General features: G+C 37.7%; 1 protein-coding gene across 2 annotated transcripts in view; it reads left to right on the top strand.

The window, feature by feature from the left end:
- Positions 1 to 13,856, top strand: part of NAPB (NSF attachment protein beta) — a 45,456-nt gene extending 31,600 nt beyond the window's left edge. The window contains exons 8-11 of one of the 2 annotated variants that reach the window (XM_019718670.3): positions 7,694 to 7,798; positions 8,625 to 8,693; positions 9,489 to 9,539; positions 10,755 to 13,856. In XM_019718670.3, the coding sequence (XP_019574229.1) occupies positions 7,694 to 7,798; positions 8,625 to 8,693; positions 9,489 to 9,539; positions 10,755 to 10,865 (336 nt within the window). In that variant the 3' untranslated portion in view covers positions 10,866 to 13,856. The remainder of the gene's footprint in view (positions 1 to 7,693; positions 7,799 to 8,624; positions 8,694 to 9,488; positions 9,540 to 10,754) is intronic. The other variant, XM_074317730.2, reaches the window with a different exon arrangement.
- Positions 13,857 to 14,211: the final 355 nt, after the last annotated feature.

The following is a 14,211-nucleotide window of genomic DNA, read 5'->3' as shown; positions in this document are numbered from 1 at the left end:
CCTTCACCTCACCTCCCCCACTGGCTTTTTAAATTTTTCAATTACAGTTAGCATTCAGTATTATTTTATATTAATTTCAGGTGTACAGCATAATGGTTAGATATCTGTATAACTTAAGAAGTGATCCCCCTGACGTGTCTATTACTCACCTGGCACTATACATCACTATTACCATATTATTGACTATATTCCCTATGCTTTACTTTAGATCCCCAAGATTATTTTGTAACTACCAATATGTACTTCTTATTCCCTTAATCCTTTTCGCCCAATCACCCAACTCCCCTCCCATCTATCACCCCAATAAACCTAGTACCCATCTGACATCATACATAGCTATTACAATATTATTGACTATATTCCTGTGCTATATCCTACATCCCTATAACTACTTTGTAACAACCAATTTGTACTTCTTAATCCCTTCCTGTTTTTCCCCCACCCCGTCAACCCCCCTCCCATCTGGCAACTATCAAAATGTTCTCTGTATCTATGAGTGTGTTTCTGTTTTGTTTGTTTGTTTATTTTATTCTGTAGATTCCACATATAAGTGAAATCACATTGCCATCTGTCTTCCGTTGTCTGACATACTCCACTCAGCACAATACCCTTCAGGTCCTTTCATGCAGCCTCAAATGACAAGAACCCATTCCCTTCCATGGCTGAGCAATATTCCATTGTATTGATGTACCACCTCTTTATCCATTCATCCATCAGTGGCCACCCAGGCTCCCTTCAATCTTGGCTATTGTAAATAATGCTGCAATGAACATATGAACGTATGGATGCAATTGTCCCCTTGGAGTAGTGTTTTGGGTTTCTTTAGGTAAATAATCAGAAGTGGTTATGGATAAATAATCACAATCAGTTCTAATGTGTCTTTTGGAGCAAAAATTATTTTAAGACCCTGTATTGTATTGTATTATATTATATTATATTATATTATATTATATTATATTATATTATATTATAATGACTTGGTCCTATATTATAGTAAAATAGGACCGGGTCTTATATTAATTTTTGCTCCAAAAGATGCATTAGAGCTGATTGTCCGGCTAGGTCTTAGTTTTGGGGAAACATGATAGATCTTTGCTTTTCATCACTTTGAATATTTCCTGCCAATCCCTTCTGGCTTGCAAAGTTTCTGTTGAGAAATCAGCTCACAATCTTATGGGAGCTCCCTTATAAGTTACTAGTTGCCTTTCTGTTGCTGCTTTTAGGATTCTCTCTTTGTCTTTAACATTTGCCATTTTAATTATAATGTGTCTTGCTGTGGGCCTTATTGGGTTCATCTTGTTTGGGGATCTCTGTGCTTCCTGAGCTTGTATGTCTATTTCTTTGGATAGGTGAGGAAATTTTTCAGTCATTTCTTCAAATAGTTTCTCGATCCTTGTTTTCTTTCTTCTCCTTCTGGTACTCCTATGATGTAAATATTGTTACACTTGATGTTGTCCCAGAGGTCTATTAAACTGTCCTCATTTTTTCTGGATTCTTTTTTTTTTTCTTTCGCTGTTCTGATTGGGTATTTTCTGCTACCTTGTCTTCCAAATTGCTGATTCAATCCTCTGCTTCATCTAGTTTGCTGGTGACTCCTTCTAGTCCATCTTCATTTCAGTTATTGTAGTCGTCACTTCTGACTGGTTCTTTTTTATGGTTTCTGTCTTTTTTTATATTTGCTATCTTCTTGTTGAAATTTCACTAAGTTCCTTGAGTATCCTTATAACCATTGTTTTGAACTCTATATTTGCTTGCCTCCATTTTGTTTAGTTCTTTTTCTGGAGTCTTCTCTTGTTCTTTCATTTGGGATGTATTTCTTTGTTTTCTCACTTTGGCTGCCTCTCTCTGTTTGTTTCTCGGTATTAGGTATGGCTGCTACGTTTCCCAGTCTTACTGAGTGGTCTTATATAGTAGGGATCCTATGTGGCCCAGTAGCACAGTCTCTTTGGTCACCTGCACTGGGTATTCCAGGAGTGTCCCTTGTGTGTGCCCTCCTATTATATGTGAGCCTTGATTGCTAATAGCATGTCAGTAGGTGGGGTTGACCCTCAAGCTGACCACATGATGGAGTTTGGCCACATCCACAGCTTACGGGTTGCTGTGTAGGAAGCTTGCCACACAGAGTGGGATTCCCCTCAGCGGGCTCTGGTGCCTACTGAGACCTCCCTTGGGTATGCCACTTTGGGGTCTAACTGGGTGGCACTCTGCTGTGGTCTGAAGCCAACCTTCAAGTATGTTTTTTCTGGAGCTCTTGGGAGGGGCTGTAGTGTAGGCCCATGTCAGCCATGCCTGTGACCAGTCAGGGAGTACCTGGTAGGAGCTACAAAGCAATCCACAGTTGGTTGCTGCCTGTGCTGGACCTGGAGGCACGTAGGGGAGGGCACGCTGTGAACCGAGGATAGCTTCTACCAGTACCAGGTCTGAGGTAGCTTCGCAAAAACCCAGGACACACGGAGGCCTGCTGCTGATTGCTGGCTCCCGTAAGGTTCAGCTGCTGATAAAGCCTTGTGCTGTGTGGAATTGTGTGGCGGGGTCTCAGTGAGTCATCAAGGTGGAGCGAGTGGAGCTCACCAAACCAATTCAGATTCAGATTTGGCCATGGGCATGGGGGAGAACTTAACACAGGAAATATGGCTCCAGCCTGCTGGCTGTATAGGAGAAGGACCCCACACAGGGAAAGTGGCGACTATCTTCCAGCCCACATCCCACAGCCTCAATCTGCCCCCCGTATGTCTCTGAGGCCCCGAGTCACTGTCTCTCTGCTGGAGCTCACACTGAATGTCTGAAAGTGGATCTATGCAGGCTCTTTAAGAGGACATCTAGGTTTCCCACAGCCTTCTACCCCACCCAGACAGTTGGAATCCCCACTGTTTTTCACAGCCAAATGTTGTAGACGCTTATCTTCTCAGCACTAGTACTCTGGTCTGGGGAGGCTGGTGTGGGGATGGAGTCTCTTACTTCTCCATTGGGAACCTTTGTGGCCAACATATCCCTTTCCGTTTTCATCCTCCACGTGGAGGTTTGGGGCTGGCTCATTTTGAATCTCTGCCCCTTCTACCAGTCTCGACATGGCTTCTTCTTTATATCCTTAATTGTAAAATTTTTGTTCAGCTAGACTTCACATTGGTTCATCGTTCTGTAATTTAGTTGTAATTTTGATGTATTCACAGTTTGAGGCAAGCAAACTACTCTGCGTATCTACTCTGCCATCTTGGATCTCTCGTGTATGTCTGTCTTTATGCCAGTATAACACGGTTTGATTACTGTTACCTTGCAGTAAGTTTTGAAATTGGAAATTGTGAGTCCTCCAACTTTGTTCTTTTTCAAGATTGTTTTGGCTATTTGCAGTTCCTTTACATTTCTATATGAATTTTAGGATCAACTAGTCAGTCTTTACTAAGAAACCAGCTGGGATTTTGACGAGTTGCATTGAATCTGTAGACCAATTTAGAAAGCATTTTCATCTTAACAACATTAAGTCTTATAGCCTGTGAACACAGGGTGTCTTTCCATTTATTTAGATCTTTAATTTTGTTCAACAATATTTTATCGTTTTCAGTGTACAAGTCTTTCACTTTTTTGGTTAAATATACTCCTGAGTATTTTATTCTTTTTGATGCTATTGCAAATGGAATTGTTTTATTAATTTCCTTTTCAGATTGTTAGTTGCTAGTTTTATATACTGCAACCTTGCTGTACTTGTTTGGTGGATTCCTTAGGAATATCTGTGTACTCAATTAATCCTTTACTGTATAGTCATGGTGTGTAGTCTGTCTTCGTGTAGAATTAACCCCTGGTCATTCACAGAATGTAAAATTAACCTCTGGTCGTTCGCAGAATGTAGAAGAATTTACAAGACTCTACAAGAGTAAACAAAGATTTATTGAAAGTTGAGGGAGAGTTCTGTTCGGAATTGGCAGAAGTTTAGCCAGGGCAGTCTGAGACAGAGCTGTGGAGACAGAGGGGTAAGAGAGAGATACTGGCTGGAGTTTAGCCAGCACAGAGTCCTATGGGGGACAGCTGCACTGATGAGAAGAAGCACTGGGATTTTATTTTTATTTTTCCATGCAGGTCGTAGGGTGCTTGTCAGCTTGCAGGGGGGCTGCCATTACAATTATCTTCTTCTGGGAACTGTTCTGTTCCCACCTCTGATGGGTGTTTGTTAGTTTGCAGGGGGTTGCTGTTGTGACTGGGAACTGTTCTGGTCTCACCTATGATGAATGTAAGGTGCTTGTCAGCCTGCAGGTGCAGTGCTAGCCAGGGGATTCATGACTAGCTTGTTCCTGTTAGCTCCAAGCTCGCTCCTGTTAACTCTTTGCCTGTCCCATGCTGCCAGCTCACAAGCCCACTCCTGTTAACTCTTTACTTGTCCTATCATAATCCTGTTTGTAAGTTATCGGAATTAGTTTGCTAGTATTTTGTTGAGGGTTTTGCATCTATTATAAGGGATATTGATTTTTAATTTTCCTTTCTTGTGATGTCTTTGGTTTTGGTAGCAAGGTAATACCAGCCTCATAGAGTGAGTTGGGAAATCTCTAATTATAATTGTGGATTTGTCTGTCTCTCCTTTTACTTCTGTTAGTCTGTTTCACATCTTTTGCAGCTCTGTTGTTTGATTCATACATATTTAGGATTGCTATGCCTTCTTGGTGGATTAATCCTTTTATCATTATTATATAATGTCACTCTGGTAATTTTCTTTGCTCTGAAGTCTACTTTATTTGATATAAATGTAGCCTCTCCTGCTTTTTTTTTTTTTTTTTTTTATCAATGTTTATATGATATATTGTTGTGCATCGTTTTTCTTCCAATCTACCTGTACCGTTATAATTGAAGTTTCTTATGGACAGCATATAGTTAGGTCATGCTTTTTAATTCATTTTGCCAATCTGTCTTTTCATTGACATATTTAGACCACCCTTATAATAATTATTGATACATTAGGGCTTATGTTTGTGATTTTATTTTTTGTTTCAGTTTATGCTATTTTTCATTTTACTGTTTCTTTGCGGGGGAGGGGGTTCTGCTTTCCAGTGGGTAACTTATCTCTAGTGTTTTTGAGTATATCTCTCTGAATGGTTTTTTTTAGTGAATGCTCTAGGAATTACATTTATATAACTTATCGTAGGCTAATAATGTCATCATTTTATCAGTTCCAGTTGACTATAGAAGTCTTATCATACTTTCTCTCTTTATCCTCCCCGTTCAATATACCGTGTTCCCCTGAAAATAAGACCTAGCCGGACAATCAGTTCTAATGTGTCTTTTGGAGCAAAAATTAATATAAGACCCAGTATTATATTATACCCGGTCTTATATTATAGTGAAATAAGACCAGATCTTATATTAATTTTTGCTCCAAAAGATGCATTAGAGCTGATTGTCCGGCTAGGTCTTATTTTCAGGGAAACATGGTATAATTTTCTTTACATACTTTTAGGACCTTATCAGTCAATGTTATAATTTTTGCTCTAACCATCAAATGTAATTTGGAAAACTCAAGAGAAAAACTCGTTAACCCATATTTTGTTTGCTGTGTTCTTTCTTCCTCATATTCTGAGATTCCTTCTTTTATTGTTTGCTTTCTATTTAGAGAATATTCTTTTGCCATTCTTTCAAAGTAGATCTACTGACAACATATTTTCTTTGTTTTCCTTCATCTGAGGATGTTTTGATTTCCTTTTCATTCCTGAAACATATTTTCTGTAGGTATATAATTCTTGGTTGACAAGTTTTTTTGTTTTGTTTCATTTTTTTTGTTTTTTTGTTTTTAGTACTTGAAAAATGAGCCACTAACGGCCTCCATGTTTTTTGATGAGAAGTCAGCTGTCATTCAAGTTGATTTTCCCCTGTAAGTAAGGAGTTGCTTTTCTCTGGCTGCTTTCAGTGTTTTTTATATATTTCGTCTTCAGTTTACAGTAGTTTATGTAGATCGGAATGGAGATCTTTGCTTTGATCCTGTTTGGGTTTCACTAAACTTCATGAATCTATAGGTTTATGCTTCTTGCCATATTGGGAATTTTTAGCCATTGTTTCTTCAAGTACGTTTTTAGTCCCTCTCTTTTCTCCTCTCCTTCCAGAACGCAGGGGCCCCCAATGTTAGACCTTATTACATAATTTCATAGGCCCCTGATTCTTTGGGGGTATTTTGTTTGTTTGTGTTTTGTTTTTGTTGTTTTTTGTTTGTTTGTTTTTTTCTTCTCTCTGTTGTTCAGACTGAGTAATTTCTAATGTACTATGTTCTGTTAATTAGTTTGTTGATTCTTCTGTCCCCTACACTCTGCTGTTGAGCCCATCTACTTTTTGTGTGGGTTTTTGTGTTTTTTTCAGGCCTGAAATTTCCATTTGGTCTTTTTTATGTCTTCTGGGATTCTTTGCTGTGAATTTCTTTTTGTTGTTGTTGTTGTTGATGCTTTCTGTTTTTTTCTTTACTTTCAAGTATTTCTGTATTGCTCATTGAAGCATTTTTATGAGGGCTCCTTCAAAATCTTTGTTAGATAATTCTCAAATTTCTGCTCTCTCAAAGCTGTCATCTATTGTTGTTTTTTAATTCAGCTTGAGATCTTCCCCTTTTTTGGTATGGCAAGTGAGTTTCAATTGAAAACTACACATTTTCACATTATGTTATGATATCGGATTTTACTTAAACTTTCTCTGTCAGCTGGTTTTCTGTGACACTGCCCTGGCTGGGGAAGGGGTGTGTCGCCTCATTACTGCCAAATGGAGGTAGAAGTTCAGGCTCCTCACATTAATGTCTGCGGGGAGACAGCTGTTCCATTCCAGTTCTTGCTTGTTCTCTATCAACACTATGCTGGGGTTGCCCTTGTTACCGCCAAGTGATGATGAAAGTCTTAACCCTCCAGTAGGCCTCTTCTGAAACCATGCCTGTTGGGAGATGAAAACTCCTGATTCCTGCTGAACAGAGGTGGAATCCAGGCTCCCTGTGTAGTCTCCACTGCCTCAGAGGCAGGGATGAAGGCTTGGCTTCCTACTTGCTCTTATCTGAGGCCACCTTTGCAGTAATGTTGGGCTTCCCCTTGCAGTCTTGAAAGGATGATTGTCTTGGTTTCCTCTTTGGCCTTTGATGGTGTGAGTGGGGGTAGGGCCATACTTTCCTATGGTGTTTGGCTGGAGTAGAGCAGTTATTATCTGAACATTTTTTGTCTAACTGCCCCTTTCCTAGTCCTCTGGCTGGAGACAGCAGACTTTTGTCTTCTCTCTCTCTCTCTCTCTCTCTCTCTCTCTCTCCATCTACTGGTTTTTATACGTTGCTTGCTTTTTCTCTGCCAAGTCAGGGATATATTAAAGAAAAAGAAAACCCAGAGAACTCACTGCTGTGTTTTCTCATGTGTCTCAAGGTCCCTATCAGACTCTTCTCTCTGCCTTTTAGTCTTCTAATGTTTGTTTTATATAAAATGACTGGGGCCTTAGTTGTACTGAGCAGGAGGGCTAGAAGAAAGTGTATCTATTTCATCTTCCTGCAAGTGGAAGTCTTCTGAGTCATTTTAACAGGTTAGCACCTTATGCATTAAATATTGTTTCTTCTAGTAAAATTATTAGGTTAAAAGAATATATTTCATGGCTAAACTAACATAAGATACAGAAGTATTTTCTAAAGCGCAATAGGTGAGAATCAGTTTGCCTAATAAAAGAAGGCAAACCTTTTAAATCTGACTCTGCTTTCTGTGCCTAGGTTGGGGCAAACACCATGGATAATCCTCTATTGAAGTACAGTGCAAAGGATTACTTCTTTAAAGCAGCCCTCTGTCACTTCATAGTCGATGAGTTGAATGCCAAGGTAAAGAGTCCTTCAGCGCTAGTTTTCTTATACACATTACCCATGAAAGCAGGCCTCACTCAGGCACTCGGTTGTTCTTGCTATCCCTTTGTTTGGGCAGTATTTATTAGTAACAAGACTAAACTGAGTACATTAAAAAATATATAATAATAGTACTATGATATGTGTCCCAACTGTAATCTTGTAATAACTACCAAAGGTGTTCTCTTGAACTTCCCTGGTAGCCACGTTTTATTTAGTAGTTTTGCCTTGAAGAAATTAGGAGGCTAAGGGGGAGACAATAAAAGTAGAATAACTGTCTTTTTATTTTTAAACTCAGAAGTGGAATTGGAATGAGGATTAGGGAGAAAGTGAAAGCTGAGAGACAAGAGTCAGAGACTTGGGTAACTTGTCTGTGTCTGGAGTTGGAAGAGCAGAATTAAAGCCATTAAGAGGAAAAGCATTCTTCCCTCAAGCCTTGAGCAGTGGTCTAACTGATTTCTTGGGAATCTGGACAGTGTTAAGGAAAAACTTCTCCATTTAATGGATGAAAACAGACACCTGGTCTGTGAGTTTTTAGGAATTAGATTTGACTCATGACATCTCCTTTGACATCTTCTTTACAGCAACCTAATTCAGAAAAATTTGTTTAGAAATTTATTCTTAACTAAAATTGAAAATCAAAATAGATAGGATTTCTATATTGATTTTGATGTTGAGTTTGACAGCATACTTCTTATACATTTAAATGGGATGTAGATAAATCTTACTGAAGTTAATAAAATGTTCAAAGTTTTGTTTCCTGGTTTAGTGAGTTGGATATTAACAAGTGGTTTTTCTCTCTCAGCTTGCTCTTGAGAAATATGAGGAAATGTTTCCAGCATTTACTGATTCAAGAGAATGTAAATTGTTGAAAGTAAGTAATATTAGAACCTTGAAGAAAAAAGTCTTTGCTGTCAGGTGGGATTGCGTATGCCATGAAGTGGTTTTTTTTTGTTGTTTTGTTGTTGTTTTTTTTGTTTTGTTTTGTTTTTGCAAATGTCTTTTAAATTTATTTCTGAGGCAAGGCAAATGGAAGGAAAATGTTTCTACAAAAAAAATACTGTGTGTGTAGGAAATTGTCACAATTTTATTCTACATGGATATAAATGATTATACTTTAATTTAGGCCCTGGTGGCTTAAAATTATATAACAAAATAGAAAAATGGAAAACTAATATTCCCTATACCCTGTTTCAAAGGCAGGCACTACCAAGATCAAGGAGATGCCACAGTGTTGGTAGAGGGTAATTACTGTTCAAACTATATAGCTATAATTACCTTCAGACTAAAATAAAATGCTACAATCCTTCTAAGGCATATGTATTATGCAAACAATATATACACATAATACATATTTAAAACAAGACTTAATATAAACAATAACGAACAGGTCAATTTTTCTTCACTGTCTTGAAATACAATTTAACTACACAAGTGATGGAGCAACATATACATATATATAAATGTACTTGTAACTCTACAGTAAAGTTTATTTTTGGTGCTTTTATAGCACATCAGTATAAACAGTTTAACGTGGCTTTGTTTTATATTTTAAAACATTCCTTGTATTTTCAAGATTTAAAGCGATTTTCTAGTTCTTCCTTTTCACAGAAAACAAAGTGGAACTTCTTAGCCCACCAAACTAGTTTTTTCCATATTTTGTTACTAGAAACTTCTAGAAGCTCATGAAGAACAGAACAGTGAAGCTTACACTGAAGCAGTAAGTTATGTCCTTGTGATATAGTACATTCTTTAAAGGTTTAAGTTACAGAAACTTCTCTTTTTTTTATTGTGTAAATGCTGATCGATTATTTGAACATTCTTCCAGTATACCTACCATGTTTCCTCGAAATAAGCCCTAGCCGTACAGTGAGCTCTATTGCATCTTTTGGAGCAAAAATTAATATAAGACCTGGTCTTATTTTACTATAATATAAGACCGGGTCTTGTGTAACATAATACACTATAAGACCAGGTCTTATATTAATTTTTGCTCCAAAAGATTCATTAGAGCTGCTTGTACAGCTAGGTCTTATTTTCGGGGAAACACGGTAAGTTGTATTTTCCAAAGGTTGTGTTTTATACATCCATCCCCAATACAATTAGAAAGTTCTATTAGCCATGGTGAATTTAGCTGTGAGGCAAATTCAAGAGAGAATATCACTTACTGTTACAATTTGCTGTTTGAGTGTTTTCTTTTCAAAGTAATCTGTTCTGTATACAAGTGTAAAATAAAATCAGTTAAACACAATTTAAAATATAAAAACAGTGAAATTTTGCTATATTCCTGGCATACAATAAGTGGAAGACTTTTTCTTTATATTCAGCATTCTTCTGTTTTCTTGTCTTTTCCCATCTTATGTGTAGAATAAGGCAAATTTCTCAGTATCCTCCGTTAATATATTCATCATGGCTTTGAAACAATAGTGGAAAGAAATGTTTTCACGTTTAACTATTGCTGCAAAACCGTTTTCATCCTATTGAAATGTCATTCTTTGGTAATGTGTTGGAAGGAGTTAAAGGAATTCTGCTTCCACACATCCTTTCTCTGCAAGTACGTTTTTCATGTTCAGTGAATATTGGAGCAGTATCAATTTTCTTCTCCCCTTCTCATTCTTATACAATGTCTAATTTCCTTTGTCACAGTAAATGTGGTCTTCTTCCAATTATAAAGGCTCTTAGGAATTTTTGCCATCACATATTAACTAACATACAGAGCAATATAAAAGAGGAATTTGTCAATAGCTCCATCAAAACAGGATAATGAAAAAATAAACGATTTTTAATGAAGAAAGTTATGAACTGGAATGTATAATTTTAAATAAAGAAAGTGGTGGATTATCACTGTATATATTTAAACAGCTTGGGACACTGTTGTTTTGTGTTTCAATTGTATTTCCGTGGACTAATTCCTATTTCTCTTTTCTTAAACTAGGTGAAGGAATTTGACTCAATATCTCGCTTGGATCAGTGGCTTACTACCATGTTGCTTCGTATCAAAAAGTCCATCCAAGGGGATGGAGAGGGAGACGGAGACCTAAAGTGAGACATTTATAAGTCTTTGTGGCATGCAGCTAAGTTCCATCTTAGGGCTTTCCTCTTTAGTTTCATCTTAGGGCCAAGTGTTCTTTATGGGATGTCCATTTAATGGCTTAATTTTGTTGCACAGTGTTGTTTAAGCTTGCCACGTTTGTGTCACTGTTAGGCAATGAATGAGAAGCTCCTGTGCCTATTGTGGATGTGATGGGCTATTTCATGCTTGTCAAAGTCCCCAGTTTTCTGAGAACTACTTCAGAATTTTGTTACTGTTAATTTGATATTTGCAGAGCTCATGTTTAATTTTACCATATTTTTTTATGTCCTTTTTCTTGGACTTGAGTACCCAACCCAGTTGTTCTAACCAATATTTTGCATACTCTGTAAATTTGCATCTGGATGTATTCTCTAAAAGTATGTATTTAGTTTAGGGTGGTTGTTAGGAATGAGTTTATGACTTTTCTCATTAGAAATTTTTGTTCTCTCGTAATTCTTTTGATGGTTCTAGTGACCAATTTCTTTGCTTTTGATATTGTTCCACATGCTAATGTGCATGCGAAAATTCAAAACAGCCAGGGTCTGCCAGTATCACTTACATTGTGAGAAAAGGGAGCTTCCTGGCAATACTTGCCTACGTGTATGGACAAATGTCAGCATAGGTTTAACTGCTTTGTATATACACACACACACACACACACACACACACACACGGGAAATAAAATTTTTCGTTTTCCTGGGCATAGTATCTACTTTTAGTTGGGGTGAAAATCCCTTTCTTTATATTCACATAATGGTTAATTCACATAAAGAAAAAGGGTACATCCTTTTTCTTTATCTCCATGTTTATATACTTTCCCACATTGAGATGGTAGGTACGCTCTATGCCCCGGTCATGTACATCCTCATCAGGGCTGGGAGAGTATTTAAGTCAAAGCTTGAAAAAGTGTTTCATTAATTTTATGGTTTTATTGAATGTGATGGGTTAGGTAGGGTAAATATGGTACAGAGCTTTACTGTCTGCCTCCAACTAGCACAGAACTCCAACTAGCTTCTGAGGGGACTTTTTCTCTTAGCTGATGGAATTGTTTCAGCTTGTGTGTTTGAACTCGGTCCTTTTATTTTGGTTTACACAATATGTGCTCTATTGATTTATGAACTTGATCTCTACCCGTTATGTTATATGCTGACACTGTACTTTAGATATGGCCTTGTTTTTTGAATCTCCTCTTCTATACATATTTTTAGGCTTAAATGATTTATGTTTGTTGTGCATTGGTTGCCAGAAATAACCTATGTTTCTTTCTAAATTGTGCTACTGTCATTAATGACAGGTAGTGAAACTTCCCATGTTATGTTAGGTAGTAACTGGTATTTAAATGGTGTTTCTTTTTTGGATGGCCCTCAACTGGGATTAGTAGTAGGCTTTTGTTGGGCAGAAGTAGAGTGGGTGTGCCCAGACCATGGGCTCAGTGAGGAGGAAGGTTTGGGGATGGTGAATACGTCAGTCTGGGATGAAGGAGAAAGTAGCAGGAACGGAAGTTGAAAAGGGCCAGCCGAGGCCCGATTGTGGAGGCTCTTTCTCAGGTGGTTGTGAGGATTTACTGGCCATAGTTGTGGGGTGACATGCGTGAGGTGGACTGATGAAAGGAAAGGTTAGTGGTGTCACAGTGTCAGTTGAAGTGGAGGGAATGGACCAGAAGACATGGACACTGGCGTTAGGCCCTGGAATCTGATGAGGATTTCTTTCTTCCTTCAGAGGTCAGGGATTCTTAAAAAAAAAATCTGGCTATTACTTACAGTACAATTTGGAACAGAGTTCAATTCTTATTTCCTGTTGGAATCTCTTATGAAAATATTATAGAGAGAAAAGTGGGTTTTTGTTGCTTTATCTAATCTATTCCACAACCAGCCAAATGCACTTTTGTGAAAAGTTTTTTCCAAATGCACTTTTGTGCAAGTGAGGCATGGGAAGTGCTTTTGTAGCTGGTGTCCTCTGGCCATAAATCTGTCCCATCTGGAGAGCATTTAAACCCTAGCCATCCAGCATGCTTCTTTCATCTCTAGTCTAGAAAGTTTATTTCCACTTGTTAAAAGAATCTTCTGGTCTGGCCACTTAAAGTAAAAACCAAATGATTTCTTTTAAGGCAATTCCATTTAGCTTTCCTCATGATGCCCTGACAAACCTCTGTCTGAAAAAGGGTTATGGTTTTTAAAAATAGTTTTGGCAACATTTTCTGTCAATCAGAGACTTGCTTATTTGTGTTGAAATAAACACTGGGATCAGTGCCTGAGTTGAGAATTTTTTTTAATATTTCACACGAAAGAGTATAAATAACTATAATGACTGGACAGACCTGTTAGAAGATAAAAGGAAAATGAGAGGGAAAATGTCGCATTAGCAGTATCCAAACTTCCTTCCTTGAAAGGTTCCATCAGTGAATATAGGGTAGAACTCAGAGGCCCAAGCTAGGTTTTCAGGATGTATAGAATGTTATTTATGAAAAAAATATAATGACTGTTTATGTTATAGTTCTTATATTTTAACAAATCTGGGGTTAGTTCATAGTCAAAGTCAGTTAAAATTTCTTATAGAAAAGCTTTGCTTTTTGTGACAACATTTTTATAGCTTGTGTGAGTTTTTTTATTTATTTTAAAACATTATTTTTGCACTGTCGTGACTGTGTGTAATGGTGTCACTGTAACCAAAATGTGTGCATTTATTGTTTCCTCTGATACTGTGCATTTAAAAAGTCCAAATGCAAACCTTTGTGGCATTTGGGGTTTGGCAGCACAGCATGTGACCCACCCCCTGTGGTGTGCATGCAGGTTCCTGCCTGTGAAGTTACTGAGTAGTCAGTCACTGTGGGGTTCTCCCTCATTCTCTCCGGTGGAGGATTGTATTATGAAAATTAACCATGTGACAATAATTCTAACATTGCAGAAAAGAGTATGTATGTTTTATGTGAACCTGTACAGTAAATAAAGTGGAAATTATGAGTAATATTTTGACAGGTCTTTCTAGGTAAATTTACACAGATCAATAGTAGCTTCCGTTCGACGTTATTCCTATTAAGTTTAAGGCAATGGGCATTAATATTGTCTAGGCTCTTTGAATCCATCCAAATACGAGTTTTGCTGTTAAAATCTCTGTTACTTGGTGGAAATTCAGGGCACTGTAATGGTTTTGCAAGCTGAGGGTTTATGAAAGCAGCCCTGATTACTCTATTGTTGCAGTCCACTAAGTTTGCAGGATGACTGTAAGCCTCACTTCCCGCTGCTCTGTTAAGGAATGTTGCTTGCATCCTTTAGGCTACAGTCAGTTGCATAGTGAGGGAGGATTGTGTTCCTAGAAGACC

This window comes from Rhinolophus sinicus, chromosome 13 (genome assembly GCF_057876585.1).
Source record: "Rhinolophus sinicus isolate RSI-liver-muscle chromosome 13, RSI-T2T, whole genome shotgun sequence".
Taxonomy (NCBI): domain Eukaryota; kingdom Metazoa; phylum Chordata; class Mammalia; order Chiroptera; family Rhinolophidae; genus Rhinolophus; species Rhinolophus sinicus.
This window is presented reverse-complemented; position numbering and strand designations above follow the sequence as displayed.